Source organism: Mesocricetus auratus, unplaced genomic scaffold (assembly GCF_017639785.1).
Source record: "Mesocricetus auratus isolate SY011 unplaced genomic scaffold, BCM_Maur_2.0 Super-Scaffold_100007, whole genome shotgun sequence".
Taxonomy (NCBI): Eukaryota; Metazoa; Chordata; class Mammalia; order Rodentia; family Cricetidae; genus Mesocricetus; species Mesocricetus auratus.
In genome coordinates, this window is record NW_024429191.1 from 23,177,566 (window position 1) to 23,205,310 (window position 27,745).

At 41.8% G+C, this 27,745-nt stretch overlaps 1 protein-coding gene and 1 long non-coding RNA gene across 6 annotated transcripts in view; one reads left to right on the plus strand and one right to left on the minus strand.

Moving 5' to 3' along the window:
• Atp10b (ATPase phospholipid transporting 10B (putative)) overlaps positions 1 to 10,588 on the plus strand; it is a 309,498-nt gene extending 298,910 nt beyond the window's left edge. For all 4 annotated transcript variants that reach the window (XM_021228299.2, XM_040748470.1, XM_040748471.1 and 1 more), the window contains 2 exons: positions 1,243 to 1,430; positions 7,684 to 10,588. In XM_021228299.2, the coding sequence (XP_021083958.1) occupies positions 1,243 to 1,430; positions 7,684 to 8,176 (681 nt within the window). In that variant the 3' untranslated portion in view covers positions 8,177 to 10,588. The remainder of the gene's footprint in view (positions 1 to 1,242; positions 1,431 to 7,683) is intronic.
• LOC110341220 overlaps positions 1 to 27,745 on the minus strand; it is a 54,047-nt gene that overhangs the window by 7,397 nt on the left and 18,905 nt on the right. The window lies entirely within an intron of this gene.

Here is a 27,745-nt window from a genome sequence, read left to right on the forward strand (position 1 = left end):
TCCCCTTCTGCCATCACAAGTTTAGTAAGAGGCCAATAAGAGGCACCAAGGGGACCTCTGTGTCAGAGAGGTCTCATCTTGTTCTCTAACGTGTGCCAGTGACAACAGAACAATAAGCCTGGCTATGCCTCTTTTGTCCTAACTTCAATACCAGAAAAGGCTATGACACAAGGGCGAGGAGGTCAGGCACAGCATGCAGGACACAGATATGCCAGTGGGGAGTCTGGCTTCTGTATAGTAGCAGAGTCTAGAGCTCCATTTATTGTTGGTCCAGTTGTCTCTACTCTACAAAGAAAAATATGGTATTTAAAAGCTCTTAGGGTACAGTTATATCAAAAACAGTGAGTGAGGGATGTAAGAGTCCAAGACATAACTTTAAACTGAGGCCAGTACTGAAAACTTTTATTATTATTATTATTTCATTCTATGTTCCAACCAAAGTTCATTCTGGCACCTGGGAAACTTTTAGAACTCACCCAAATGAAAATTTTTCATTGAAATTAAAAGTACAATCTGTGTAATTCATTCTAGATCAGACAGTGCAGGAAGGACGGAAAGGAGGGAGGGAGGGAAGGAGGGAGGGAGGCTTCCAAATTGAGAGGTAGAATTAGAAACTCATCTAGAATGACACACAAGTAGATAACTGTCATTTATTGCACACCTCTGGAAGGAGGAGAGAGAAAGGTATCTTTTTCTTTAGTGTCTCTTATGAGGATAGAAAATGCATTCATGGGGGACTCCTAAAATATGCTCCCCAAAGCCCTATTTTCAAATACTATCAATTGAGAGTTTCAACATATAGATTATAAACATCCAATCCATAAGAAAAGGGGATGCATATAATGATAAAGTAAGAATGCATTCATAAACGTGGGTGTATAACATGTACAGAACTTGCCTAAAAATAGCTAGGAAGGCCATTTACAAGCAATATATGGTTACTTTAATTATATCTATAAGGTTTAGTGTGCTTGAATATTCTCAAATAAATTCTACTGTCTAAGATGCGCTTAACCATTACATTTTTTTAATCAGAACTTTAAAAGCTGAGTTGCTTTTCACAAGACAGCTAAGTAGAACAATATGGATGTTTGATCCATTAAGCTGCCTGTTTTATGAGTGCTTGATACGTATGTGTCTCTTCAAAAAGGTTTACAGCAAAGGTTAATTATGCTATGTGTATTTTGCTGCCCCATAATCTAACCATAACTTCCAACAGCATCTTCTTTGTCCCCTCCACAGACTGTCCTCCATGGCCTGGTCCTCCTTGGCAGCTTCTTGATGTACTTCGTGGTTTCCCTAGTCTACAATGCCACTTGTGTCACCTGCAACAGTCCCACCAATCCCTACTGGGTGATGGAAAGGCAGCTCTCAGATCCCACATTCTACCTCATCTGCCTCCTCACACCAGTCGTGGCTCTTCTGCCAAGGTATGAGCTCTTGAGCAATGGCCTATAAAATTCCCAGTTTCTCCTAAGTCCCCATGGTCCAAGGGTGTTAGTTACACTTCTCACCGCTGTGAGGAGATGTATGGAAAAATCAACTTAAGGAAGGAGGGGTTTGTTTTTATATATTTTTTAAATTTAAATTAGAAACAAGGTTGATTCACATGTCAATTCTAGGTCCCTCTCCCTCCCCTCCTCCCACGCCCTCCCACCGACCCCCCCAATATCCCCTCATTTCCCCAGGGAGAGTGAGGCCCTCCATGGGGATGTCCATAGTCTGTCATTTCGTCCAGGGCAGGGCCTAGACCATCCCCCAAGAGTCCAGGGTGAGAGTGCTTCTCTCATTGTGGGATGGGAGCCCAAAGTCCATTTGTATACCCAGGATAAATACTGATCTACTACCCAAGGCTCAATAGATTACCTAGGCCTCCTCACTGACACCCACATTCAGGGAGTCTTGATCAGTCTCATGCTGGATTCCCAGGCATCAGTCTGGGATTCAGGAGCTAATCCTTGTCAGGTCAGCTATTTCTGGGGGTTAAACCAGCCCAGTCTTAATCCCTTTGGTCATCAGTCCTCCCTCTCTGTCACTGATTTCTTGAGTTCAGCTCATTGCTTAGCCGTGGGAGGCTGCCTCTGCTTCCATCAGCCACTGAATGAAGTTTCTGTTTCCCAGACTCTCCGGCCATGGGATTGTAGGCTGGCACTCCCCAGGTCTATGTCTAAAATCCATATAAGAGGGAGTACATGCCATCTTTCTCTTTTTGTGACTGGGTTACCTCACTCAGGATGGTTTCTTTAGTGCCATCCATTTGCCTGCAAATTTCAGGATTCCATTTTTTTTCCTGCTGAATAGTACTCCATTGTGTAAATGTACCACATTTTTTGGTTGAGGGGCATCTAGGTTGTTTCCAAGTTCTGGCTATTACAAATAATGCTGCTATGAACATAGTGGAACAGACATCCTTGTATGAATGTGCATCTTTTGGATGGATGCCTAAGAGTGGAGTTGCTGGGTCTTGTGGTAGGTTTATTCCCATTTTTCTGAGGAATCTCCATACTGATTTCCAAAGTGGCTGTACAAATTGGCACTCCCACCAGCAGTGGAGGAGTGTTGGAGGGGTTTGTTTTGACTCATGGTTTTAAGTCTATCATGAACAGAAAATAGAAAGATGTGAATGCTGGTACCCAGCTCATGCCTCCTCTGCTAAACATTCCTAGAAGCACCCACCCACACAGATACACCCAGAGGTGTGTTTTCATAAATCAGTCAAGTTGACCAAAGTCTTGAGATTGTTGTCCAGACATGAGATGCTGGGATAAAAGAACAATAAGACATGGGATAAATAACATAGACTCAGGTCCCAGGTTAGCTATAGAGAAGCAAAATGACCCCATTGAGATATATGTAATATGGGAGTAATCATTCGACCTCTCTGGCTTATAAATTCTGATGTGTGATAGGAGGACATGCTTTTATAACTCAGTAATCCTTTTCTATCAGTCAGGGAGTCTCATACCTCAGTGGCTATAGGAGAGGGAGCAGTCCCAGCAAGCCACACCAAACGCACGCATGGGGACAAAGAACTTCCTATCATTACAGGAAAAAACTGTGAAGCAGAACTTCAGATTTCTCTCCAACATTTTAAGTTGTTCATAAAAATAGCCAACATTTTAATATCACTTAAGTTTAAATCCATGTGTAACATTTTTAAAAGGCTCTGTTACCCAGATAAATCACTCATGATCACATTCTATTTATTTTCTGATACTTCTGACCTAAAAGCCACTGCTTTCACATTTTCAAGGAAAAGACCAGAAAAAAATAGTGCTTCTCTGTGAAGTTCCTTATTGATACACATTGTGTAGCCTCAAAGCTCCATTTTTCTATTAGCCAAATATTAGGCAGAGCTAAGGATCTAGTCTATGAAACAGGTGAAGGGCTAAATACCCAGATGTGTTCACATTACCAGTATAAACTACAGTGGGGGCAAGATTCTCCTGACTGAAAAGCCAGTGTTTCCACTTTCTGACCCCACACTCCAGTTAGAAAAGTGAGTAAAGTTGACAATAATGTCTTTGTAGGCAAAATGTAGGTTTTCTCCTTCCTCGGGACCTCATCATTTTGCACATCAGAATTGAGCCAGTTGTCATTACAGGCTAGTAAATGGACAATGACAACACTGTGTAGACCTGTTTATGCCCTACAGTAGGCAGGAGAGTCATAAGCAACCTTGCTTCATCTGCCTGTGTCATCTTCCTAAGGCATCTCAGAACCTTGACTTCTGATACAGAATTGGAATCTGAAAACGCTTGAGTAATACAGAGGTTAGCAAATGTCATAGACTTGAATTGAGCTCTGAATATTTACTGTGTGCAGGACATCCCACCTTGCCTCCTACAGCTCTACAACCTCATCTCCACAGTCTGCTTCCAATTCAAATTTGAAGATAAATACTGCATTATGGCCCCATATTCTTTCATTTCTATGATGCTGTGTCTATTTGAAATGTTCTTTCCTCTACCAAGGCCCTTTACACTTTGACCTCATGACAGCATGACCATTTTCAGAAGTTCTGTCATGTCCTACCTTCCTTAGAACATAGCAAATCTCTGATGTTCCCACTACCTGTGTGTATATCTGTTGCTGCCAGTTTCTCCCATCATTCAAATTATGTTCTCATCTTCTGAGGTAGAGTCCAGGGAGAAGAACTTTTTGGTTTTATTCAGCTATCACATAGTCATTCCTGTCACATAATCTATGCTCTGAGACGAAGGAGCAATGGATACTGGACAATAAGAAAGATAGATAGGACAGACTCTAGCTTCTCACAAGTCATCATCCAGCAGAGACATTGCACATAAGTCTATCATACAGGTGAAAGTGGCTGATCCATACAGGATCCTCAGAGTATAGAGTAAGCAAAAATTAAGACTAGTTCTGAGCCTTAAAAATACAATACCTACCCACCCCTTCTTCAATGCAACCTTGGGGATAAAAACCCTGAGAAGGATGGGAGGAGCCTGCCTTTGTTTGAAAGTTCCTCAAGAAATGTCAGTGATTTGTTGTTTGGCTGTGTGTGTGTGCGTGTGTGTCAGAGCACATGTGCTACATGTGTGCAGGTGATTGTGAGGCCAGAAGAAGATGTCAGATACCTGAAACTGGAGTTAGAGATGTATTGATAGCCACCTGATATGGGTACTAGGCACTAAACTGAGGTCCTCTAGAAAAGCATAGAGAACTCCATACTTTTAACCACTTAGCTGCCTCTCCAGCCCCATAGTTGGTTTTTTGTTTGGTTTGTTTTGCTTTGTTTTGTCCCCTGATTTTGAAGTTAAGCAATTGTGGTCATCATGGCCGGAGTGAACTTCTCTATTCGACATATTATTTGGAGACTAGAAAGAAATTCATAAGCCCAGTGATTTTTGTTAGAAAAATGCTCGGAGCCAGTGTCTTACAAGGCTACAGCAGCTCACCAAAGTCCCTTGAAATATATTCAAGGACTGTTAACACATGTGGAATGAACAGATGGGCATCAGCTTGATGAATAGATGAGGGATGAATTGAGGAAATGTTGGCAGTAGTGACCATGGTAAACCGACAAAATCTTTGCTTATGCAATATTATCACCACAAAGTTTAATTCCCATTTAATTCTCTTTACTAAGGTCAAACGGACTTCTTCTGATAATGGAGGGATTATTTTAATAGTTGTAAGGACTCCTGACTTACAACCTTGGCATAATTCTTGTTTGTTTATAGAAATCCACATGATAGAATGTTTACTGTAGAAAACTGTTCCTGGCTTCAAGTTGAAAGTCGCATTTCTCATAATGGGCATTGATCTTACCCACCAATCTTGTAATAAGTAGACCACTAATCTTAGTCTAGTTAATTCACCGAGTACAAAAGGACAGTACAAATTCCCTTCAACTAGAAGTATAGATGTACAAAAACTATTTTTACAGATTTAAAAACAGATTATCATATCAAGCTTAAATCCTAGGGCATCCTCTTAATCCCTTTAATTAGTAATAGCAAATGGTAACAGCTTTGGACCCTCTGCCTTGACTTTTATGACTTATGCATTCTTGGATTCTCTTCCCACTTCTCTTTCTTTCCTTTGTGGCACACACCCTAGGTAGAGTGATTGCCAAGCCTTCATCCCAGGTTCACTGGTCTCCTAACTTTATATTTTCTCCACAGACCCAGAAATCATTGTTCTGAATTGAAAGAACTTTCTTAGCAGATGCTTCCCAACACAGGTCTCTCCTTGACTCCCACTGAATTTCTCTAGCTTAGTCATCAACTGCACTAGGCATATTTAGTCTAAGAAAAGCAGAGAGCACCTAACTTTACTCAAGGTTCACCCCCAAAATTACAGTCTCTTCACAGTTCCCTTCAGCTAATGCCAGGACCCCGATCACCCCCTGCCCATTATCCTTGCCATTACCTGTGGCTGCATATTCAGAGTTTTCACAGCAATAAGTTAACACCCCTACCTGTGGTGTATTTCTCAGATACATACACAATATCCATTTCTACAGCTGCCATCATAAACAGGCTACTCCTCTGACACCCCAAATTGAATAATTTGTCTCCAGTTAGGACTTTTCTCACTATCCATTGTTAATGTATCAAAGTCTAATCTAGCCATCCATTTGTCAGTGACCAAAAACTTCCCTGGGTCTTCATAATAAAATAGGAAATCTAAACCATGACCCACAGTCTGTGTCTGCTCTAGTCCTTCCGTCCCCATCTTGAATCTTTCCCTCACTTTCATACCTTAACTAGTTTGCCTGAGTTTTATTTCTCATCCCTGTGTCTAACTATGGAAAACCTGAGTCTTCAGACTAAGTGCTTCTTGAAGGATGGTCTTCGGATGAGACCAAGTATTTAACCTTCTCTCCATCAGTAAATGAGCTCTTGTGCAACCAGAGAGTAGGTGTTCTCTCTTGTTCAAAGCTTAATCCTGTAGGACCTGTCTGTTGTGGGGACTTATTACATATTTGTTGAATGGAGGATGGAGGAGAAAGTCAGTGTCCTGGGTAAGAGATTTGGACTAAGGACATTTCAGTTTCCAGATAAGAAGTCCAATTTTTCCTGAAGCATATACATGGCTCCCTATTTACTCACTAGTGGATAAAAATAAGAGAAATTTATCTATACTGGTGGAATCTACTACAATCTTCAGAAAACCCTTGGTCCCTGTGGGTTCACCATGTAACTTTCAAATACAACAAAAAATAAGACTCTCTGCTTACGAGGCTTTTAAAATTAACATTGTAAATGTCCTCCAGGCCAGATGGATTGTTTTTTAGATAACACTCAGAAAATGGAATGAGGGTGGCCTATGATATAAGATAACATATACTTAACCTACTCACCCTTCCACTTGCCTAAATTTGGATCCAGAAGATGAACTTAGAGTATCCCATAGACTACATGCAGCTTGGCAGGAAAATAGCGAGTCCGTATGACCTCATAAGATCCCAGACCTTTTCAGAAGACCTTAGAGAAGTATCACCTCACCGCCCAGTGTAAGGGTTTTGCACTGAATGGGTATCCTGGTGATAGGAGGGCCAATGCTGCAAAAATCACACCACACAACAGACTTCACCTGGGGATGTCATTTTCCTCACTGAGCAAATAGTAATTATATAAAGTTCCACAAAAAATACTAATGGATAGTAAATAAAAGATTAGCTTATATACCTAGAGCATGTGGGTTTGACCATAGTTTGACACTGGATTAATTTTCATATCTGTACACAAAAGGAAAGAAAAGGATAGTAATGAACTTTGTAGACACACTAAGACATGAGAAAAGCAGCATCAGGCAATCTCATCACAGTACAAACATAACAAAATGTACTCATATAAGTTGTCAGTGTCTCCAAGTGACTGAAGCATGTGTGCCTTGTCCCAGATCAAAGATAGCCTCATGGTCCTTTACTGTGCCAAGCACATGGGTTTTTGAGAGACTGAGTCAGTAATGAGGAAACCTCTTTATGCAGTCCTGGTACAGAATAAGCATTAACTGTTGTATTTTGTTGGTGTCATCATGCATCCTCCATCTCTAGAGGCAGCCACCCATAGCTATGAGAGTGGTCATTCGGAGTGCAATAAAGACAATCACATGGGAGAAAAATTAGGGTCTAAGAGCCCTTTCAATGCTGAAATTTTAAGATATCAGCAACAATGTAAAAACTACCTTTACTCTTTTATTTCCTTCTAGGTACTTTCTTCTGTCTATACAAGGAACCAATGGGAAGTCTCTAATCTCAAAAGCTCAAAAAATTGACAAGCTGCCCACAGACAAAAGAAACCTCGAAATCCAGAACTGGAAAAGCAAACAGAGACCTGCCCCTGCCTCTGCTTCTGCCTCTGCCTCTGTTCCTGCTTCTGGCCCTGCCCATGCTCGGCCTCCATGCCATCCAGTACCACCTGCACAACAGCAGGACTTAGGAACCAGCACCCCAAAGAACTCTAGCCCTCCCAGAAAGAAGCACATTGAAGACTGGGTTCTCCAGAGTCCAAGATGCAGTAGAGAGCTTTCGAGGGATGACACATGCCCAGGGGATACCTTGGCTAAACTCTCTTCTGGGGAATGCCTTCTGGGCCCAAACAGGACAATGGCATCCACAGCCTATACCAGGGGACAGAAGGATGTGTCACGACACTCAAGTAAAGGCAGCCATCGCCGGTCTCAGAGTTCACTGACCATATGATGGGACTACAGAAAGCAGAGATTGATACAAACTCAGAAGAGACCACCCCAATCACTGACAAGTGACCTAGTCCCTGTCCTCTCTGTATAGGAATGACTGCCAGTTTTATCAGTTCTCCTCACCAGGCTTGAATTCCTTCAGGAAATGCTGGTCCCAAAGGGGCTGAGCAAAACTGACTGTCAGACCACTGACTCTGGCTTTCTTCTGCTACCAGGCAGAACATAGAAAACCATAGACTGGATCCAAACGTTATGATTTTGTTGCATTGTGTTTTAAAGCTTTAGCCTAAGCACTTCCTTATGTGCTTCTAAATGAGTAAAGCCTATGACCCCAATGCAGCCAGGCAGTAAATATCCAAGACTCAACCAGTATTAAAAATCATTGAAATGTATAGGAATATTAAAGTTACTAGGCTTGTCAAGCCATCACCTTGCCTCACCCAAGAGTTCAAGTTTCAGAAGAGACCTGCACACACAACAGCTTCATCTCAAGATCACTGTAATACCAAGTCCATGAATAGAGTTGGGGCTGACTCTTTCCTCTAAACCGCTGATTTTCAACCTTCCTAGTGCTGCGACTCTTAATAACATAGCTCCTCAACCATAAAATTATTTCATTGCTGCTTCATAACTGATTTTGCTACTGTTATGACCTGTCGTGTAAATATGCAGGATATGTGACATACAACCCCAAAAGCACTGTGACCCAAGTTAAGAACCACTATTCTAAGTCAAAGAAAATGACATCTGAAGATGGAAGTGAAATTAAACGGGATTTACATGTAGTACAGCAGATACTACCAAGGACTGTGGGGTTACAACTCTTATAAGAGGCAGGAAGAACACACATACTCAGGTTTTCCACTAATGGACCATATGTCCCACCATCTGAAGAATATTCCAAAAGGACATAGCATTCTCCTCATCTGCTATATATTTATTTGGAAATAAACCTGCTCATCCTCATTCATCTCTTAACAATGGGAAAAATCAGGGATAAGATCTCAGAATAGCTTCCCTCAAGAAGAGGCACATATGACAGAGCAACTAGGAATAGAGACTGACATCTTCAAGTTTAAAACCTACACTAAGCAGCTTCTGCCAGAATGCCATGACCATCATTGGCCCATGATTCGGCTAAGTTAAGCATTCTTGCTTGGGAAAATAATTATATGTGTTTCATATCCCTAGAAGTTGTAAATGCTAAAAAAAAATTTAAAGACTCAAAAGATTTCTATGAAAGACTAGGCAATAGTTCTCAAAGGCTGTCAAGATAAACTAGGTCTGTTATGACCAGCAATGGCCTATTCCAAGTATTCAAAGTTAAGTCAAGGAGTGTTCTTTGCCCTACTCGCCTATGGCAGTGCCTACACATTAGGCAAAAAAGTTCGAGGAAGGGCAAACTATAACCTTTGTGCCCAAGTCATTACCATCAGCCATGATTTGGCCTGTCACTTAATTCCTCAGCAATGATACTAAGAAAAAGCTCAACCATCAAGATGACAAATGGCAAAGCGAGCCAACTCTTTGTTTATCTTTGTGGAAAACAAAGACTGGAAGGTCCATTTGGAGAATTATCCCAAAAAAAGTTCCACTATGAAATGAATGATGCCAGCATGAGCCAGAAGGTGGGGACTTCAGTATCCTACAGAAAAGTTGACATGGCCATCTAGGAGGTGGAGGATGAGTGATGGATAACCAGGCTTGGGATAGTCCAAGTGAAGAGACTCATTAAAACGTGGATCTCAGCCCCCTTTCCCTATGAGATGCCTGACTACTGCCAATAGTCAGAAATCCCAGTAGTATATTACAGAAAATAACAGAGCACTGACTCCAGTAGATTGGAGTTTACGTGTTTGCTTTTCCCTATAGTCTTTAAAGGACCTTGAAGCAGGTCACCATGCTTGCAAATTAAGTTTAAGCAGCTCTACCTCCTGGCATAAAGATCAAGTACAAATTGCACGCCATGCACTGATGAAGCTTTCAGAAAGTAGGGGCAGAACTTAGTAGCAGAGGGAGTCTCACTTTAGAGGGCAAAGAAGGGATAGGAAAGCTGAAAGAAAATGTGATACCCACCCCTTACCAAAATCCAGGCTCTGCTCGGCATTCTGACGATGCTCTTTTTTCTTACTTGACCGGTCATTCAGTTTGCATGGGATGATCCCATTTTACTGTTTCCCACATGCCTGGGCCATCTGGTCACAAGTGGTTACTTACTTTTGCCACTCTTTGTGAACCAAACCAGCTGTGTGACTGTTTGATGTGCTCAGAGGACAGTTCTAACATTCCCTCTATATAATGCTAGTGACTGTGTGTATTACATGTTATATGTGTATAATCTTTTCACTTATTGACTGGAAACATGTCATCATTTTTTTAGAAAGAACGAAAAATAAACTTGTTTTTTCCCATAGTTCTCAGTCAATCTGAAATTCTTATTATTCTTCCTATACAGTGTCATTACTGAACCTGAATATTCATTCATTCATCCATTCATCCTTCTTTGCATTTACTCGTTCATTTATCTATCCAAGAAGCCTCAGTAAGTCCCTATTAAGTAATTCGAAGTGCAATGTAGACTGTGAAGAAGTTAATACCCACCCCTCACTTTCCTTCCATACCTACCTTCCCAAGGCTCAGGGCATTAGGAATATTGAGTCCAGTGTGACAGCAGAATACAAACTATGTCTATGGCCTATAAGAATCACAAGCAGAACATACAACAATTACATTCAGGAACTCTATTCCAACTACTTATCTCCTGCAAGCTTAGGACACACCAAAACTTAGACTGATTTGGTCATCTCCAGCATTTCATTGTCATTGTTGGTTGCAAATGTAGGTTCTAGGTATAATGAGAGAGCCTGTTTCAAGGCAAAGAGTGATAGAAGATGAATACCCAATCTCTTCTGGCCTCCATGTACACAAATATCACACAGTGATCAGTGTGACTACAATTCAAACCTCAAAAGGAAAAAACCTAGGATTATGTTGTCCTAATGACTTTTGGGTTGGTTTACTGTGTGCTACATACTGGTCTAAGCCTGTGTCACCACCTAACCCCACAGAAACCCTACAGGATAAAGGCTTATCTAGTCTGGTCCAGTAGCTTCAGTGGTACCACAGCTACCTCAAAGCTCAATGCCCTGACCTCACCCTTACTTTGTCTGATGTCAGTGGAGCTCACATGTATCTGGGACCCAACCTGAAGGATTGGGATCTCACTTCCTGCAGGGTCTCTCATCCTCAAAAAGTCCAGTTAGGCTTTGTCACGTGGCTGTAGAATTGTAAAAAGGAAAGCTGTAAGACCTCCAATGATCTATGCTGACAATGTGTGTATACTTGCTAACCACCAGGTCAATGTAAGCAAGTCACAAAGTCAGCCCTGTTTCAAGAATGTGGGGAAATTCTCTGTACCTTTTCATGAGAGGTACTGTAAAGAAACTAAATGTCATTTGCAATCACGCATCCCCACCTAGTAGAGGAAGGAGGTGAGGTAAAGAGAAGCCACCTAAAGATACAACAGTCCCACAGTTGGCACGTGGTCCATGGCATTCTAACCCTGGGAGTCTGAAAGCAGAGGCTGTGTGTGTGCTTCGCCAGAGAGACATGACTCAAGGTAAGACCAGAGGGCAAGTAAGGACTAGAACCAGATGACATTCTCTGGTGAGTCAAGGTTTCACAGTGCAGAGGGTACCAGAATTTCATCTCAATTCTGGCACAACCTTGCAATGTAACCTAGGGAAAGACCATTCCACACCATGTCGATCCAGGCTGCAGAACAAACAAAAGTCTAATGCCAGCATTTAGGGGGAGACTGAGTTACTCCTTACACTGTCATACAGTAACTCCCTGCCCCCCCCCCCCCCGTGGTCTTCCCACCACTCCAGACGGAGCTTCTAGGCAGGTGATCCATGTGGAACCCTTTCCTCTAGAAGCCTTCTGGTGCCACCTAGCAGGATAGAAAAGGGTACTGCACCTGAAATGACTTCAGACAGCGAAATCCTAACGACAGCAATGAGTTGGGTTGGAGCTAAGAACTGGAGGTCAGATTTTTTTCAAGTCTTGGTGATATGGTTTCCATGGTAACTCTAAACTAATTCTTTCATGGGTTTTCCCCTGAAACTATCAATTCAGATCACCCAAACTCTTAAATAGGGCCCTCAACTAGTTCTTGAAGCTGTTTGGGGAGGCTAGTCATGGTGTAGGAATGTCCTCTGATGACTCTCAAGCCTGTGATTTACTAGCTGTGCAACTGCATGAGTCTATATAGCATTTGCACATAAACACAGAGAATGGAAAATCCAATTTAAAAAAGCACTAGTTTCCTTCTGTCCCCTGGTGCTTGGAATATGGCATCACATGACAACAGTGTGATACTGCCATTGGAGAACTCATGAAAGGGACCTGCTTTCAGGGCTTGAGTGAAGCTGGGAAGGCATCAACTCTTTGGGGAAGGATAACAAACCTCCCAATCCCTTTGACTTTTTCAGATCAATAGATTCGTATTGAGAAACTGTTGTGTAAGGGGATCCTTAATGAACGGCCAAGGCCATTGTCACTTCCAACTGTCTGGAGGAAAGCCAGAGAAAATACATGTCTTTCCTTCACATATGCCCTCAGGCACTAGGCACTTCCATCAACATCCCCAAACACCCCTAGTAAACATGGCTGCTTATGATCTGAATAGAGCACAAAGTCAGTATCACTGTTCCCCACCAAGCACAGCACTACAACAAAGTCATATTTCTGTGGGTCGTTAAACAGATACTGTCCTACAACAGTCTGTAAGAGTGGTTCATTCCTCACAGGGAATGCCTGTGGAAAGGTAACCCAAGCACAGCACTTCAGCAAAGTCATACTTCTGTGGGCAGTTAAACAGATACTGTCCTACAACAGTCTGTAAGAGAGGTTCATCCCTCACAGAGAATGTCTGAGGAAAAGTAACCCAAGCACAGAAGGACCCTCAGACACAATTGCAAAGAGGCTAGCAAACCAAACCCTTGATGAAGTTTTGTTTAATATTTTCCTACATTTTTGAATCAATGATTTTAATTAGGGTTAGTTACAGAAGTATGGGTGAGGGGGGGTATTTAAACTACCTTTCCAGTAGCTACAATGCTGAATAAAATGACTCTTTCTTACCCAGCAAATATAATTAACTTACACATCTTCAGAGAAAGGGGGAAGTGGGGGGGGGGCTTTGTCTTAGTCACTGTTATATTGCTGTAAAGAGACATCATGACCAAGGCAACTTTTACAAAAGAAAGTATCTAATTGGAGCTGACTTACAGTTTCAGAGGTTAGGTCCATTTCCATCATAGTGGAAAGCATGATTACATTACACAAATAATGCTGGAGCAATAGCTGAGAACTACATCCTGACCTGTAGGCAAGAGAGAGACTCTGGACCTTACTTTTGAAACCTCAAAACCCACCCCCCCAGTGACACATTTCCTCCAAGACACATCCTAATACTTTTCAAATAGTGCCATTCCCTAATGATCAAATATTCAAATATATGGGCTTATGGAGGCTATTCCTATTCAAATCATCACAAGCCTTATGATCTCCTCTGGCTCAATCTTGTGAAAGTATGGGGCAGGTCACAGACAATGGTTTTCTTTAGGGTCAACAGTCATTTTATTGCAGTTAACCTGTGTATTCCCACAGATGAAAAGTTGCTAATGCATATCAATGATGAAAACCAAGTGAGAGATGAGTAGCCATGTCCAGAATCATCCAACAACGTGAAAACAAAGCTAAGATCAGAACTGTGCTCTACTGACACTCATCTTTGACCATTTCATCAGCCAGAAAGAGAGACAACACCAGTGCTTTCCATAGGTTCTGCTTGTTTTAAAAGACGCCCTCACACAGACATGAATGCCAGCAAAACACCAACGTATATTAAAAAAAAAGACTACTACACCAAATGAGTAGAATGAGAATAATAAAATATGAGGAAACAACAGATATGTGAAGAGAAATCTGTCTGACTGTGGGGTCTGTCGTGCTTTGAATAAGGATGTCCCCCACAGGCTCATGTATTTGAACACTTGGTTCCCAGCTGGTGGCACTGACTGAAGAGGTGTGGCCTTGCTAATGGAAGTATTCCCTAGAGGTGGACTTTTGAGAGTTCATAGCCTGTGCACATTTCCAGTTCACCGATTCTCCTTTGTGCCTGTACTTGATGATGTATGTGACTCCTCAGCTCCAGCCACCATGTTTGCTTGCTGCCATGCCTCCTCGCCATGATGAACTCTTCCCTCTGGAGCCATAAGCCCAAACTAACTCTTCCTTCCATGGGTTGCCTTGGTCATGGTGTTTCATCACAAAAACAGAAAGATAACTAACATGCAATCTTTCTAGAACTCCTCCTATTACTCTGCTTGCAGATGAATAGCCTTGTGGCAGCAAGCATGAACTATACCAGTGAAGGCACCCTTCAGAGTTCTCTTGTCCTGCTTGCAGAGGCTAAAATGAATTCTAAAGCCACATCAAGTGCTACTGTTGAGTCCCAATTCTGCCCTCAAAAGAAATCTCTCTCATCCTTTTACTGAATGTGTAAGATATGTACATGAAAATGAGCATAAATATCATGACCTACCAATGAGAAATACCCACCATGGCAACCCATCCTTTTCAACAACACTTAGCTGCTTTATCCCAAAGAAGCAGGCCTAAAAGTTCTCAAGTCAAAGCGGCAAGTGAGGATGGGGAAATAGATGTCTTCATCCGGGAGACTCCATGGAAGGGATTGCCTACATCCGAGGCTGTTCCTGATCCAAAAGGGCACAGGAAGTGGACGTTCTGTTCTGCTCAGGCAAGTACATGACTGCGTCAAGAGTCAACCCTGTGCTGCTCAACTTCAGGGACTAAAATATAGAACATCAAGCTAGAAGAAAGTGAACAAAGCCCCAACTAGATCTAAGAATCAGAAGACCATGCCTCATTATTGTAAATTTCTTATTGCGAGGCTTTTCTTTCTCATCTAATTAAGATGAGTTTGGTCTGCATCTGTAACTTTCCTGAACTCAGCCTTCTCCTCCATGAGAACATTTGTGAAGTCATTCCTAGAAGTCCTTGAAAGTTTCATTCAAGATATCTCAACAAGAAAAATTTTAATAATGACGTTAGAAGCCAGATGGATCTAACTCTTTGAAAAGAAAATTAAAGGCACTAGGAGGTCAACTGAAAACCTGCTGACTGGCTAAGCATTAGCAAATTGCAAATATAGATTGGAGAGGGGAGGAGTAAGTAGGTGGTAGGAAATGAAGGATATTAAGATTAATTCCCAATGTAAGTAAGAAAAATATCTTCAGGACACCACTTACATGTCCAGCTCCTAAGCCAAGTGTTCACCTGGCCCTTCATCACCTGACCTTGCCAGACTTTCAGCCTACGCTTTCAGGAGCCATAAAATAGACTGACTGCTGCTCTCTATTCTGAGGACACTCTGCACCTCCTAAGCCCTGTGACTCTGCTGCTCTTACTATGGCCTCTACCCAGAGCACCTATTCATAGCCCCATCTTGGATACAAACCTGTATACAACTGTTCCTGTCACCTCACTCCTACAGCTTTTTGCACATCTTTGCAAAGCCCAACACAGACCTCTGCTAGTTACTTACGTCAGTGTGTGTTACTCCCAAAAGACTGATGTAATGAGTCACCAAAGATTCAACCTTAGTTCTTCCCAAGCCTAATACCATGCTTTGACCAATGAGGATGCTGGACCAGCCCGTAACACTATTCTCACCTCTAGTCCTGAATGCAAATCCAGAAGACAGAAGTTGGAAATATAATTCCGGTGACTTTCCCTGCCTCTTTTTCTCTGTATTCCAAGAGCAGGTGATGATCCAAGGGTCAAAGTTTTGGGGAAATCGTTGGTTCCTTGTAGCCTATGTCGTCACAGGATTCAAGTCACACTGGGCTCTCAAATTCTCTCCCAACTCTTTCTCCTCCTTTTCCTAATCTACTTCTCAAAAATCTTTTTTTCCTCAAAAGCTTCTCTATATCATCTTGCACAAGGAGGCTGAGACTTATCCACAGGAAAAGGCATTTTCTCTTTGTTGTCTTTGCTTTTCTGAGCTCTACTTTGGAGCAATGACATCAACCATAAATAGCTAACTTGTTCTCATGCTTCCCCTGTCCTCTCTGCTACCAGACTGTGGACAGGGGAGTAGGGATGTGCAGCTGGAACACAGGGAAGAAATGTGCCTCACCATATACAATACAGAAACGTCTAAGGCATATGCCCACCAATATGCCATCAGAGTTTCTATTGTTGTTTGTCCTAACTTTACAAGGAAGCACACCAAGGCTCACAAGAGCTAAGTGGCTTTTCCAAAGAAGTACTGTTAAGGAGAACAGTTGGTGTTCTGATCCAGTGAGATTCTTGGACCACTTGCTGAACCACAAGGCAAGCTGATCTTTTGGAAGCAGCAGGGTGTGCTTCTGTGTTTTCTAGAGCAATCTTGTCTCATGGCCTCCTCCCAGGTGTCAGTCTGAACCTCCAACTGATTAAAATTCCTGCCTCGTTTCTTCCCAGAGTCCCCACTGGCACACACTCCAGACATTAACATCTTTGGAGAAGATGGGGCACGTGGGAAGACTTGTTGACGTTGGCCCAGCTCTAAGGAGAGCTCCAACAGCCCAAGCTGTGTCTACTAGACAAACCAGATGCATGTTCATCTCTGCCCCAGCTGGCTCCCCCTTGTGAGCTTGCTCATATGGGCATGCTCAAGGGGGCTCTGCCTGAACATAATGCAGGAGGAAGGCACCCAGCCCTGGCTCTCTTCTTATTTTTAATTAGAAATTCCCATTAAAACCACTACAGCAATGAGGCACACACCAGGCAGTATACTTCAGGACAATTAGCACACTCTTCAGGTGGCTAAAATGGCCCCACTCTGGCCTGGGGCTGACATAATTGCACCAAAACATACAGCCCATCAGGAGGTTCCCATTTCAAATGAAAAAAATTAGTCATGCGTCTATTGGGCAGTTACATCTGTAGGACATAATTTAATATTCACAATTTAAAAGATTTCCAGGGGTGGGGATATATGGAAATCATCTCAGTATGTTCATAAGCAAGTCTCTAGCCTTCACATCTAGCACATGGCTAATGCTGGGGTTGGGGGTGGAAAACTGTGCAAGGCAGCCTGGCCATAACTGTGTTTGGGGATCACTGGAGACATGAGCATTCCATTCTTGGAATATGGGAAATAATTAGTGGGGCAAGTAGCCTCTGGAACCCCTACGTGCCTCCCTGACACTTTCTGAATTCCCAGGCCACTAATTAAAACCTGCCCGTAAGACAGCTCCCGGCTGAGTCACTGTGATGATTCTGAAGAGTAAATAAAACGAGCGAATTCGAAGAGCAGAAGGCCTCTCCGAACACCGGGAGAGCCGTTGAAAGACACCCCCAGGCTCCCAAGACTCTGTTTGAAGCCATACTCTTGGATCCCACATGCACAAGCATTTCGTCTGCATTTGCTACTCTCTCTGGGCTCTGAGCTGAACCATTGCACCTTCCACGAGCTGGCATCCCAGCTGTAATTAATATTCAACTGGCATTTCCACTGCGCACTCGAAAGCCTGTTCGTTCAGCCTTTTCAAATCCAATTCAGACCAAAGTAATCTTTGCCCTTGCATTTGGGTTCAGGCAGCAGCAATTGTTAGGATTGCAGATTTTGCTGTTTATTAGCATTTATTGAACAGCAGAGGAGCCCCGCAAGTTAGTGGTTGTCACTAGGTCTCTGATTTTCAAGCTAAAATTAACAAGCCAGCGAGGCATTTGTATTGGGGCAGGAAGGAGGCATTTCTGGGAGAAATGTTATTGGTGATTTTCATGGGGGCCTATTGATGGAGTAGAGAGTTGTGAAGCTTTGAAGGAACGATCGGTTAATAGGAGGCCGCTGCTCTTTGATCACTCACTTGAAAGTCCCCTGTAGTTTTTCCCTATTTGTGGTAAAGCTAAAGAAGCCTTGATTCAAATCCTAAACTAATCCAGTGGGTGACCTTCAGCAAATGAGTTTCTCTCCTATAGGAATCTCTGCTCATCTCAAAATGAGAGTTAACATGATCACCTATATGCTTAAACTATGTTCCTCAAGACTACCAGGAAGATGCGATGGGTCCCCTTGTACACATCCCCCTAAGTGGCTCTCATCCTAGAGCTTCACATGCTCCTTGTCTTGTGTAAATTTTTTCCATCTTAATCTTTGGGCCACAAATGCTAGAAACTGGGCACTGGTCTCTAAACTCTGCTATAGCTGTGGAGCTGGTCAAGTGTTGAGAAGCAGGAAAGTAAAATGAAATCCTCCATGTCTACATAAAAACAGCTTAGGGGTTTATCTTGAGTGGCCAAAGACATACTAGAGTGAGCCAGAAACAGCAGACAAGCATGGAACCCCTGCAGAGAGACTACATAGAGATGGGGCGGTGGGTGTGGAATCTCAGAGTGAATGGATGATGGGCATCCACACACTCATGACATCTCAGAGCTAATCTACAACAGATACTTGGCCAGATCCAGGTTCATTGGTCTAAGCTGAGAGGGTCCAGGAAGCCAATGGGCTACTGGAGAACCATCAAGATAACTGAATAGAAGTGTCTTGCATGTGACTGCCACACAAAAGAACCAAGCCCACAACGGGAAAAAAATGTATTTGTAGACAGTGACAGAGAGATTTGAAAATGGAGCAGTAAAACATTAGAACCTTAGAAAGCAAGAATACTCAATAAAATACTGGCAAATCAGACCCAAGAACACATCAGAAAACTCATACACCATGATCAAGTAGGCTTCACTCCAGGGATGCAGGGATGGTTCAACATATGAAAATCCATCAATGTAATCCACCATATAAACAAGCTGAGAAACAAAAATTACATGATCATCTCACTGGATGCTGAAAAAGCCTTTGACAAAATCCAACACCCCTTCATGATAAAGGTCTTGGAGAGATCCGGGATAGCAGGAACTTACCTTAGCATAATAGAAGCTATATACAGCAAACCAACAACCAACATCAAACTAAATGGTCAGAAATTCAACTAATTCCTCTAAAACCAGGAACAAGACAAGGCTGTCCACTCTCTCCATACCTTTTCAATATTGTCCTTGAAGTTTTAGCTAGAGCAATACGAAAACAAAAGGAGATCAGGGGGACACAAATTGGAAAGGAAGAGGTCAAACTTTCACTATTTGCAGATGATAGTTTACATAAGTGACCCAAAAAACTCTACCAGGGAACTCCTACAGCTGATAAATACCTTCAGCAAAGTAGCAGGATACAAGATCAACTCAAGAAAATCAGTAGCCCTACTATATACAGACGATAAAAGGGCTGAGAAAGAAATCAGAGAAACATCGCCTTTTACAATAGCCACAAACAACATAAAATACCTTGGGGTAATGCTAAGCAAACAAGTGAAAGACCTGCATCACAAGAACTTTGAGTCTTTAAAGAAAGAACATAAAGAAGACACCAGAAAATAGAAGAATCTCCCATGCTCTTGGATAGGTAGGATCAATGTAGTAAAAATGGCAATCCTGCCAAAAGCAATCTACAGACTCAATGCAATTCCCATCAAAATCCCAGCACAATTCTTCACAGACCTTGTAAGAAGAATTCTCAACTTTATATGGCAAAACAAAAGACCCAGGATAGCCAAAACAACCCTTTTCAACAAGGCAACATCTGGAGGCATCACATCCCTGACTTCAAGCTGTATTACAGAGCTATAGTCCTGAAAACAGCTTGGTATTGGCACAAAAAATAGACAGATAGACCAATGGAATCAAATTGAACACCCTAACATTAACCCATACACATATGAACACTTGATCTTTGACAATGAAGCTAAAATTATACAATGGAAAAAAGAAAGCATCTTCAACAAATGGTGCTGAAGTAACTGGAGGCTGACATGTAGAAGACTGCAGATAAATCCATTTCTATCACCATGCACAAAACTTAAATCCAAATAGATCAAAGACCTCAACATAAACCCAGCCACACTGAACATCTTAGAAGAGAAAGTAGAGAAAGTGGGAGGTACCCTTGAACGAATTGGTACAGGAGACCGCTTCCTGAACATAGCTCCAGTAGCACAGACACTAAGATCGACAATTAATAAATGGGACCTCCTGAAACTGAGACACTTCTGTAAGGCAAAGGACACAGTCAGCAAGACAAAAAGGCAACCCATAGATTGGGGAAAGATATTCACTAACCCCACATCTAACAAAGGGCTGATCTCCAAAATTTACAAAGAACTCAAGAAGCAAGTCTCCAAAACACCAAAGGATCCAATCAAAAAGTGGGCTACAGAACTAAATAGAGAATTCTCAGTAGAGGAGTCTAAAATGGCTGAGAAGCACTTAAGAAAATGTTCAACATCCCTAGCCATCCAGGAAATGTAAATCAAAACAACTCTGAGATACCATCTTACTCCTGTCAGAATGGCTAAAATCAAAAATTCCAATGACAGTTTATGCTGGAGAGGATGTGGAGAAAGCAGAACACTCCTTCACTACTGGTGGGTGCAAACTGGTACAACCACTTTAGAAATCAATATGGTGATTCCTCAGGAAAATGGGGATCAGTCGACTACAACACCCAGCAATTCCACTCTTAGGCATATACCCAAAAGATGCACATTCATACAACAAAGACATCTGTTCCACTATGTTCATAGCAGCATTATTTGTAATAGCAAGAACTTGGAAGCAACCTAGATGCCCCTCAACTGAAGAGTGGATAGAGAAAATGTGAAACATTTACACAATGGAGTACTACTCATCGGGAAAAAAAAACGATGGAATCTTGAAATTTGCAGGCAAATGGATGGCACTAGAAGAAACCATCCTGAATGAGGTAACCCAGTCACAAAAAGACAAACATGGTATGTACTCACTCATATATATGTATTTTAGACATGAGTCAGGGAAGTGCCAGCATACAATCCCACTGCCAGAGAGTCTGGGAAACAGAACCTTCATCCAGAGACCGATGGAAGCAGAGGCAGCCACCCACAGCTAAACACTGAACTGAACTCCTGGAATCCAGTGACAGACAGGGAGATATGATAAGCAAAGGAATTAAGACTGGGCTGGTTTAACCCACAGAAACAGTTGACCTGAACAAGGGGGAGCTCTTGGACCCCAGATTGATGGCTGTGTGGGAAGCATGGAACTGACCCAGACCTGCTGAATGTGGGTGTCAGTGTGGAGGCCTAGGTAATCTATGGGGCCTTGGGTAGTATTTATCCCTGGTGTACAAATAGACTTTGAGTGCCCATTCCACAATGAGGGATGCTCTCTCAGCCTGGACTCTTGTGGGAGAGCCTAGATCCTGCCCTGAATGAAATGACAGATTCTGGAGATTCACCTTGGAGGGCCTCACCCTCCCTGGGGATGGGAGAAGAGATGGGATGGGGGACTGCAGGGCCTGGTGGGGAAGGTAGGGGAGGAGGGGAGGGAGAAGGAGCTGGGATTGACATATGAAACAAGCTTGTTTCTAACTTAAATTTAAAAAAAAAGGAAAAGAAAGCAAGAAGTAAAGTCCACCTGGAAAGATTGCAACTCACAATTTCAACCGTGGCTCTCTCTGAGTGCTGAGGAATTGGGGAAGTGGGGGACAGGTAAAAGTGACAGCAAGCAGGACAACAATGACTGGTAGTTAGAACTGCAAGAGCATTCCATTGTCCTTATAGACTAAATCCAGTTTGGAAAACTGAAAAATCTAAGGGTGGCCATTGTGTTTCAAAGAAAGAATGAACTTTGAGTTTAATCCTCTCCCAAAACCCAAGCTATTACAACAGTCAATGCTATACACTTTCTTGGCTTTGAGATTTGCAATTACTTCCTTGGAGCAACCAGAAGCCTTGGCCTGACAGATAACTCACAGCGAAGAGAACATCCTCCCCAGCATCCTGCAGCTAGACCAGTGCTGAGTTCCAACCTCACTTGCCCCAACAAGAACTAAAGAAAATCCTCTCATGGTCTACAATCTTAGCTACTATTACAAAGTCCTGCCTCCATCTGCTTATGTCTATTAGTGGTTGCAGAAATCTTCACCTGAGTCCTAGAACTCAGGAATGCTTCTGGAGGCTCCAGGAATGTAGATACCAGTAGCTCGAAACTGTCACCAACTAGAATCATGTATCAAGAGCAAAGGAAGACTGCTTCTACAGCCAAAGGACAGAGTTGAAAGTATAGTTGCTGGTGAACAGACTTTAGCATCACTCCAGCTTATCCCTAGAGAATAGAGTCCCTCCCACATTCTATAGCTCAAGGAGTATAGTAGCTATGATTCCAAGCTTCCACACCAGAACTTACCTCACATAACCTAGGAGCATCTCCGTTCAGATACAACATTGCCAGACCCACATTGACAAATCATGAGCCCCTTACTCCCTCAGGACCTAGGAAAACCTCTTCATGGCCTATCCCTTCAGGACCACAGACATGAATTTCACAAATGCAAATGTTACTTACACATGCCTAGAAAAGAAATTATATATTTCAAGCCCTAGAAGTAAATTACTGCCAAGGATTGTTATATCCAGCTGTATTCATTACTTTTCTGTTGCTGTGATAGACAACCACAGGTGAGTGGAAACTTGCTGGTATAGCTATTCTAATATCAGATAAAATAGAATTAAAACCAGAATTACTCAAAATAGCTAAGAAAGACCACTATAGAACAATTGTAGGGCTGATGAGCTGGCTCAGGTGAAGACACTTTTAAATGCTGAACTTGATGACCTGAGTTCAATCCCCAGAACCTACATAATGGAAGGAGAGAACTGAATTCTGAAAGTGGTCCTCTGACTTACACATTTGTTCCATAGCATGCACATGTGTGCATATATGAAATGGAGGGACGGAGGGGGGGGGAGGGAGGGAGGAGGGGGAGTTAAGGAAAAAAACTTCTTAGAAGTAATTTCAAATTATGCACTGAACATTGAGGTTCCCCATTTCATAAAACAAACATTAATGGAAATAAAATGTCAGATAGATCCTGACATAATAAAAAATGAGTGAGTTCAATATTCCACTCTATCCCTAGATAGATTATGCAAACCAAAAACAAAGAAATGTCAAAATTCAACTATGCCATAGGGACTAGAGAGAGAGCTCAGCAGTTAAGAACACTGTCTGCTCTTCAGAGGACCTGAATTTGATTGCCCAGCATTCACATGGCAGCTCACAACTGCCTATAACTTGATTTCCAGAGAGTCCAACACCCTCTGCTGGCCTCCATAGGTACCAGGCACACACATAGTACACAGACATACCTTCAGGCAAAACTCATGCATGTAAAATAAAATAACTCTACCACAGATCAAATGGATTTAACAGATCTTTCCAGAATCTTCCACTCAGCAGTAAGAGGATATAAATTCTTTTCAACAGCTCATGGAACCTTCTCTAAAATAGGCTACAAATCAAGTTTTCCAAATACAAAATAATTTATATAATATTTTGTTCATAATAATAAAGTTCATAATGCAATAAAACTAGAAATCAATAGCAAGAAAAGCTACACAAATACACAGAATGAATCAATCTTACTGAAGAATGGGTCATTAAAGAAATCAGGGAAGAAATTAAAAGTAGCCTAAAACCAAATGAGTGTAAAACACAGTGAAACCTATGTGATACAGCTAAGGCAATTTTAAGAAGAAAGTACATAGTTATGAGTACTTATAGTGAAAAAATGAGAAAAAAATCACATAATTAATGATAGATCCCAAGTTCCTAGACAAACAAGAACAACCCAAACCCAGTAGACAGTAATAATAATAATAATAATAATAATAATAATAATAATAATAGAGATCATGGTAGAAAGTGATGAAATAGAAATTAAAGAACAGCACATAGAATCAAACACAAAGTTGAATCATGACATGATAAATAGGATTGATGGTTGTCAAGTACCAAACGGCCCTGAACACATACATAAAAGTAACATTATGTACACTGAACAGATTACATATAGGAATTTCTATGTATATACAAATACATATAAGCATGTAAAACAACAATTAGTGAAACAACAGGCTATGAACTTGAAGGATAGTGAGTAGGGGTGTATGGAATGATTGGAAGAGAGGAAAACAAAGGGAGAAATGTAATTAAATTATAGTCTTAAAAATAAAAAAGATTAAGAAAATCTAGCAATCCTCTAGTCAAACTAACTAAAAAGGAAAGAGGATCAAAACTAAGAAAATTAGTGATTAAAAAATTGGAGGCAAAAAAAACAAACAAAAAACAAGCAGACAGATCTGAGTTTGAGACCAGCCTGGTCTACAGAGTGAGTTCCAGGACAGCTCAGGGCTATACAGAGAAGTCCTGTCTCAGGAAATTAATTAATTTAAAAATTAGGTCACTATAGATTCCAGTAAAATATAGTCAATCATCAGGGAATCCTTTGAAAAATTAACTGGAAAATATAGAAATTTTTGATAAATTCCTAGACATATATGATCTATCAAAATTAAATCAAGACATGAACAACTTAAACAGATCCATAATAATAAACAGTGACACAATAAAATGTATTTCAACAAAGACAGGTTGTATGAACTCCAAGTCTGGCATTGGAGGGTCCTTCTAACATTCCTAGGCATGAAGTGGTGAGATGAGGGACTGTAGTATGTAGTAGAACAGAGACAATACCCTTAGATAACCACATTTCAGGGACTGAGAGGTTCAGAGGAGGAAAGGTCACCCCATAGGTGGGACACAGCTCACTCTCCCTTACCGTCCTTCTATCTGCCTATGCTTCAACCAGGAGTTACAGAGGAAGGAACTCATTGTCACAAACTTAGGGTTCTGGAACTTAAATATGCATCACAATCACCCAGAGGCTAGCTTCTGATTCAGCTGGCTGCAGTGGAAATTCCCACAATACCACAGGTGCCAGTAAGTTGCCCATGCCACTTTTGGGACCATAAGGAGCATAGTCACAGACAACCACTCTACCATACAGGCCTGACTTTTGAGGTACAAAACAGAGTGTAGAAGGGCTGGGATGATGACCAGCAGAGCAAAGAGCCATATGGTAAGTCAGTTTTTCTGTTTGTATCGTCTCTATGATGATTATCAATAGACTATACATGGTGTTTCAACTGTACAATAGATGAACGAGCATTTGAATTCATCAGATGTCACACATGGAATTTTCATCCTTTCTTGGGATGTTGTGATAAGCAGAAGAGGCTGTTGTATGTTGCTGGGCAGCAACCAGCCACAACTTAGCCAACCAATCCCCTGTGTGAACAACTCACCCTCACTCTGCTGTGTTGGCTATAGTGTTTAATAAGAATATTGATTACATTTTCCTTTTTTTTCAACTTATAATGTGTTTGTCTGTCTGTAACACCGTTTTTAAGTCAAGTAGTAGCACAGAGTAACTCTGGTATCATAGCACAAAGCAGTCATGAGTGACCACAGGTACATCTTGATTCGTATTCCATTCCTCATTACAAATGTGTGTTACTGTTAACTCATGCAACTTACCTACCTTTCAAAAATGATCCCCAGGATCATCCACTAGTATCCATATACAAAAGCCAGGAGCTTCAAGCCCATTATCTCTCTGCTTTGAGAAGAGCCATCTTTGATCTCTTCCCATTAGGATTAGCCCTGGGGTAGCTCAAAAGTTAGTTGTTAAGAAAATTTTCATGTCTACTGTGTTCTAGGAAGCGTGCTAGTCACTCATCACTTGGGTTCCTTGGGTGAACCAGACATTCACAGTTCCTAGCTTTGGAGAGTTAACTGGCTAATGAGGTGGTGTCTGTGAAGTAGACATAAGCCCAAGTAACTTAAAAAGAACTGGGGTACAAATCACCTGTTAGGGATTTGTCTCTAGATGGGTTGATACAGCTGGGAAGGGGTTAAGAGAATGTATGAAGGTAATCAGAATGCACTATATATAAATATGTGTGTGTATACATTCATTATATGTATACCTATAAACATGAAATTATTAGTGTAAATTTAATTAACAAGCAAGATGCACTGGGAAAACACTGGAATGTGAATTAAACTTGACAAAAAGGTCAGCCATCTTGGGAGGGAAGGGCAAAAATCACAAGTATCCATGAGACTAGGCAAGTCACTCTTCTCACACTCAGAATTCTTTCTTAACTCCATCTTGGATAAGATTCTAGAGTAAGTAGTTCTCAAATATCCCCAGATTTTATCAACTATGGTTGATAGCTGCTGTTGTGGTCTCATTGGATGAGTGCTTTTATTTTCCTCCTATATCACTCTAATTCTTAGTAGATCACTGACCCCTGATGAAAAGTATCTCAATTTTCCAATTTGCTATAAACCTTAACAGGTGGAAAGCTATGTGCTATGTGTTTTTGGCATCATTTTCTTTCCAAAGGATCACAAGTATCTTCCTCTCAAATGAGACTCATGAATACTTTATGATGTAGACAGGTGGCCCAGCCAATGATTATTTGTTGCTCCATAGGATAGGGAAGCTGAGGCTCAGGTAGGGTTATACCCAAATTTAAGTTCTTGGTTCCTAGTTGGTGAGCTGTTTAGGAAGGATTTGAAGTTATTGCCTTGTTGGAGGAAGTACGGTCTTGCTAGAGAAGGTATTGTCACTGCGGGTGGGATTTGAGACTTCAAAAGCCCAGCTCTCTCCCCCCTTCTCTCTTCCCCTCCCTCCCTCTCTCTCCCCCTCTCTCCCCCTCTCTCCCTCTTCCTCTCTCCCTCATCCCTCTCCCCCTCCCTCTTTCTCTCTATCTCTCTGCCTCCAATTTGCAGATCAGTATGTAAGCTCTTAGAAAGTGTTCCAGCACCGTGCTCCCTGCCTGCCAGCATGCTTCCTGTCATGATGGCTCATGCACTCACCCTCTGAACTGTAAGCAAGCCCCCAGTTAAATGCTTTCTGTTTTTATGAGTTGCCTTAGTCATGGTGACATAGCAATACAAAACTAAGACACCAAGTTCACACCACAAGCACATGGCAGAGCTGGGACTAGAATCCAGGTGTTCCTGGGGCTATAGGCCCAACTCTACTGAGAAGGAGATACACGGGAACACTTGTTCTAATGCAGCAGCCTTGACTTCAGCCACAGTTGATTCACAAACTCCTGAGTACAAATACCTGCATTACATCTAAGGTGATTCTAATATACACAGTCTCAGAAGCTCAGTGAAACACCACCATTGATGACAGTCTTCAGCCCATGACTTTGAACATTCTTCTGCCCAGAAGCAATATCTGCCCAGAGAGTCAGAAAACCTATTTCAATAGCTTTTCTCAATCCAGAGTACTTCATTTTCCATTTCTTTCTTGTATTATTGCCTGCCCATATTGCCTTTCCAGAGAAGTAATAATCAAAGACATACTCTAGATCAGTGATGCCAATGACTTTCCCTTCAACATGCCTGCTTAGATGAGCCAGTAGGTGACCAACTTAGAGCCTTGGATTGAGAAGCAATGAAGGTACACTCAGGCACCTTACATTGTTCTGTAAATGATGCTTGTTGTTGACACAGAGAGGATTCTGGCAACCTAGTA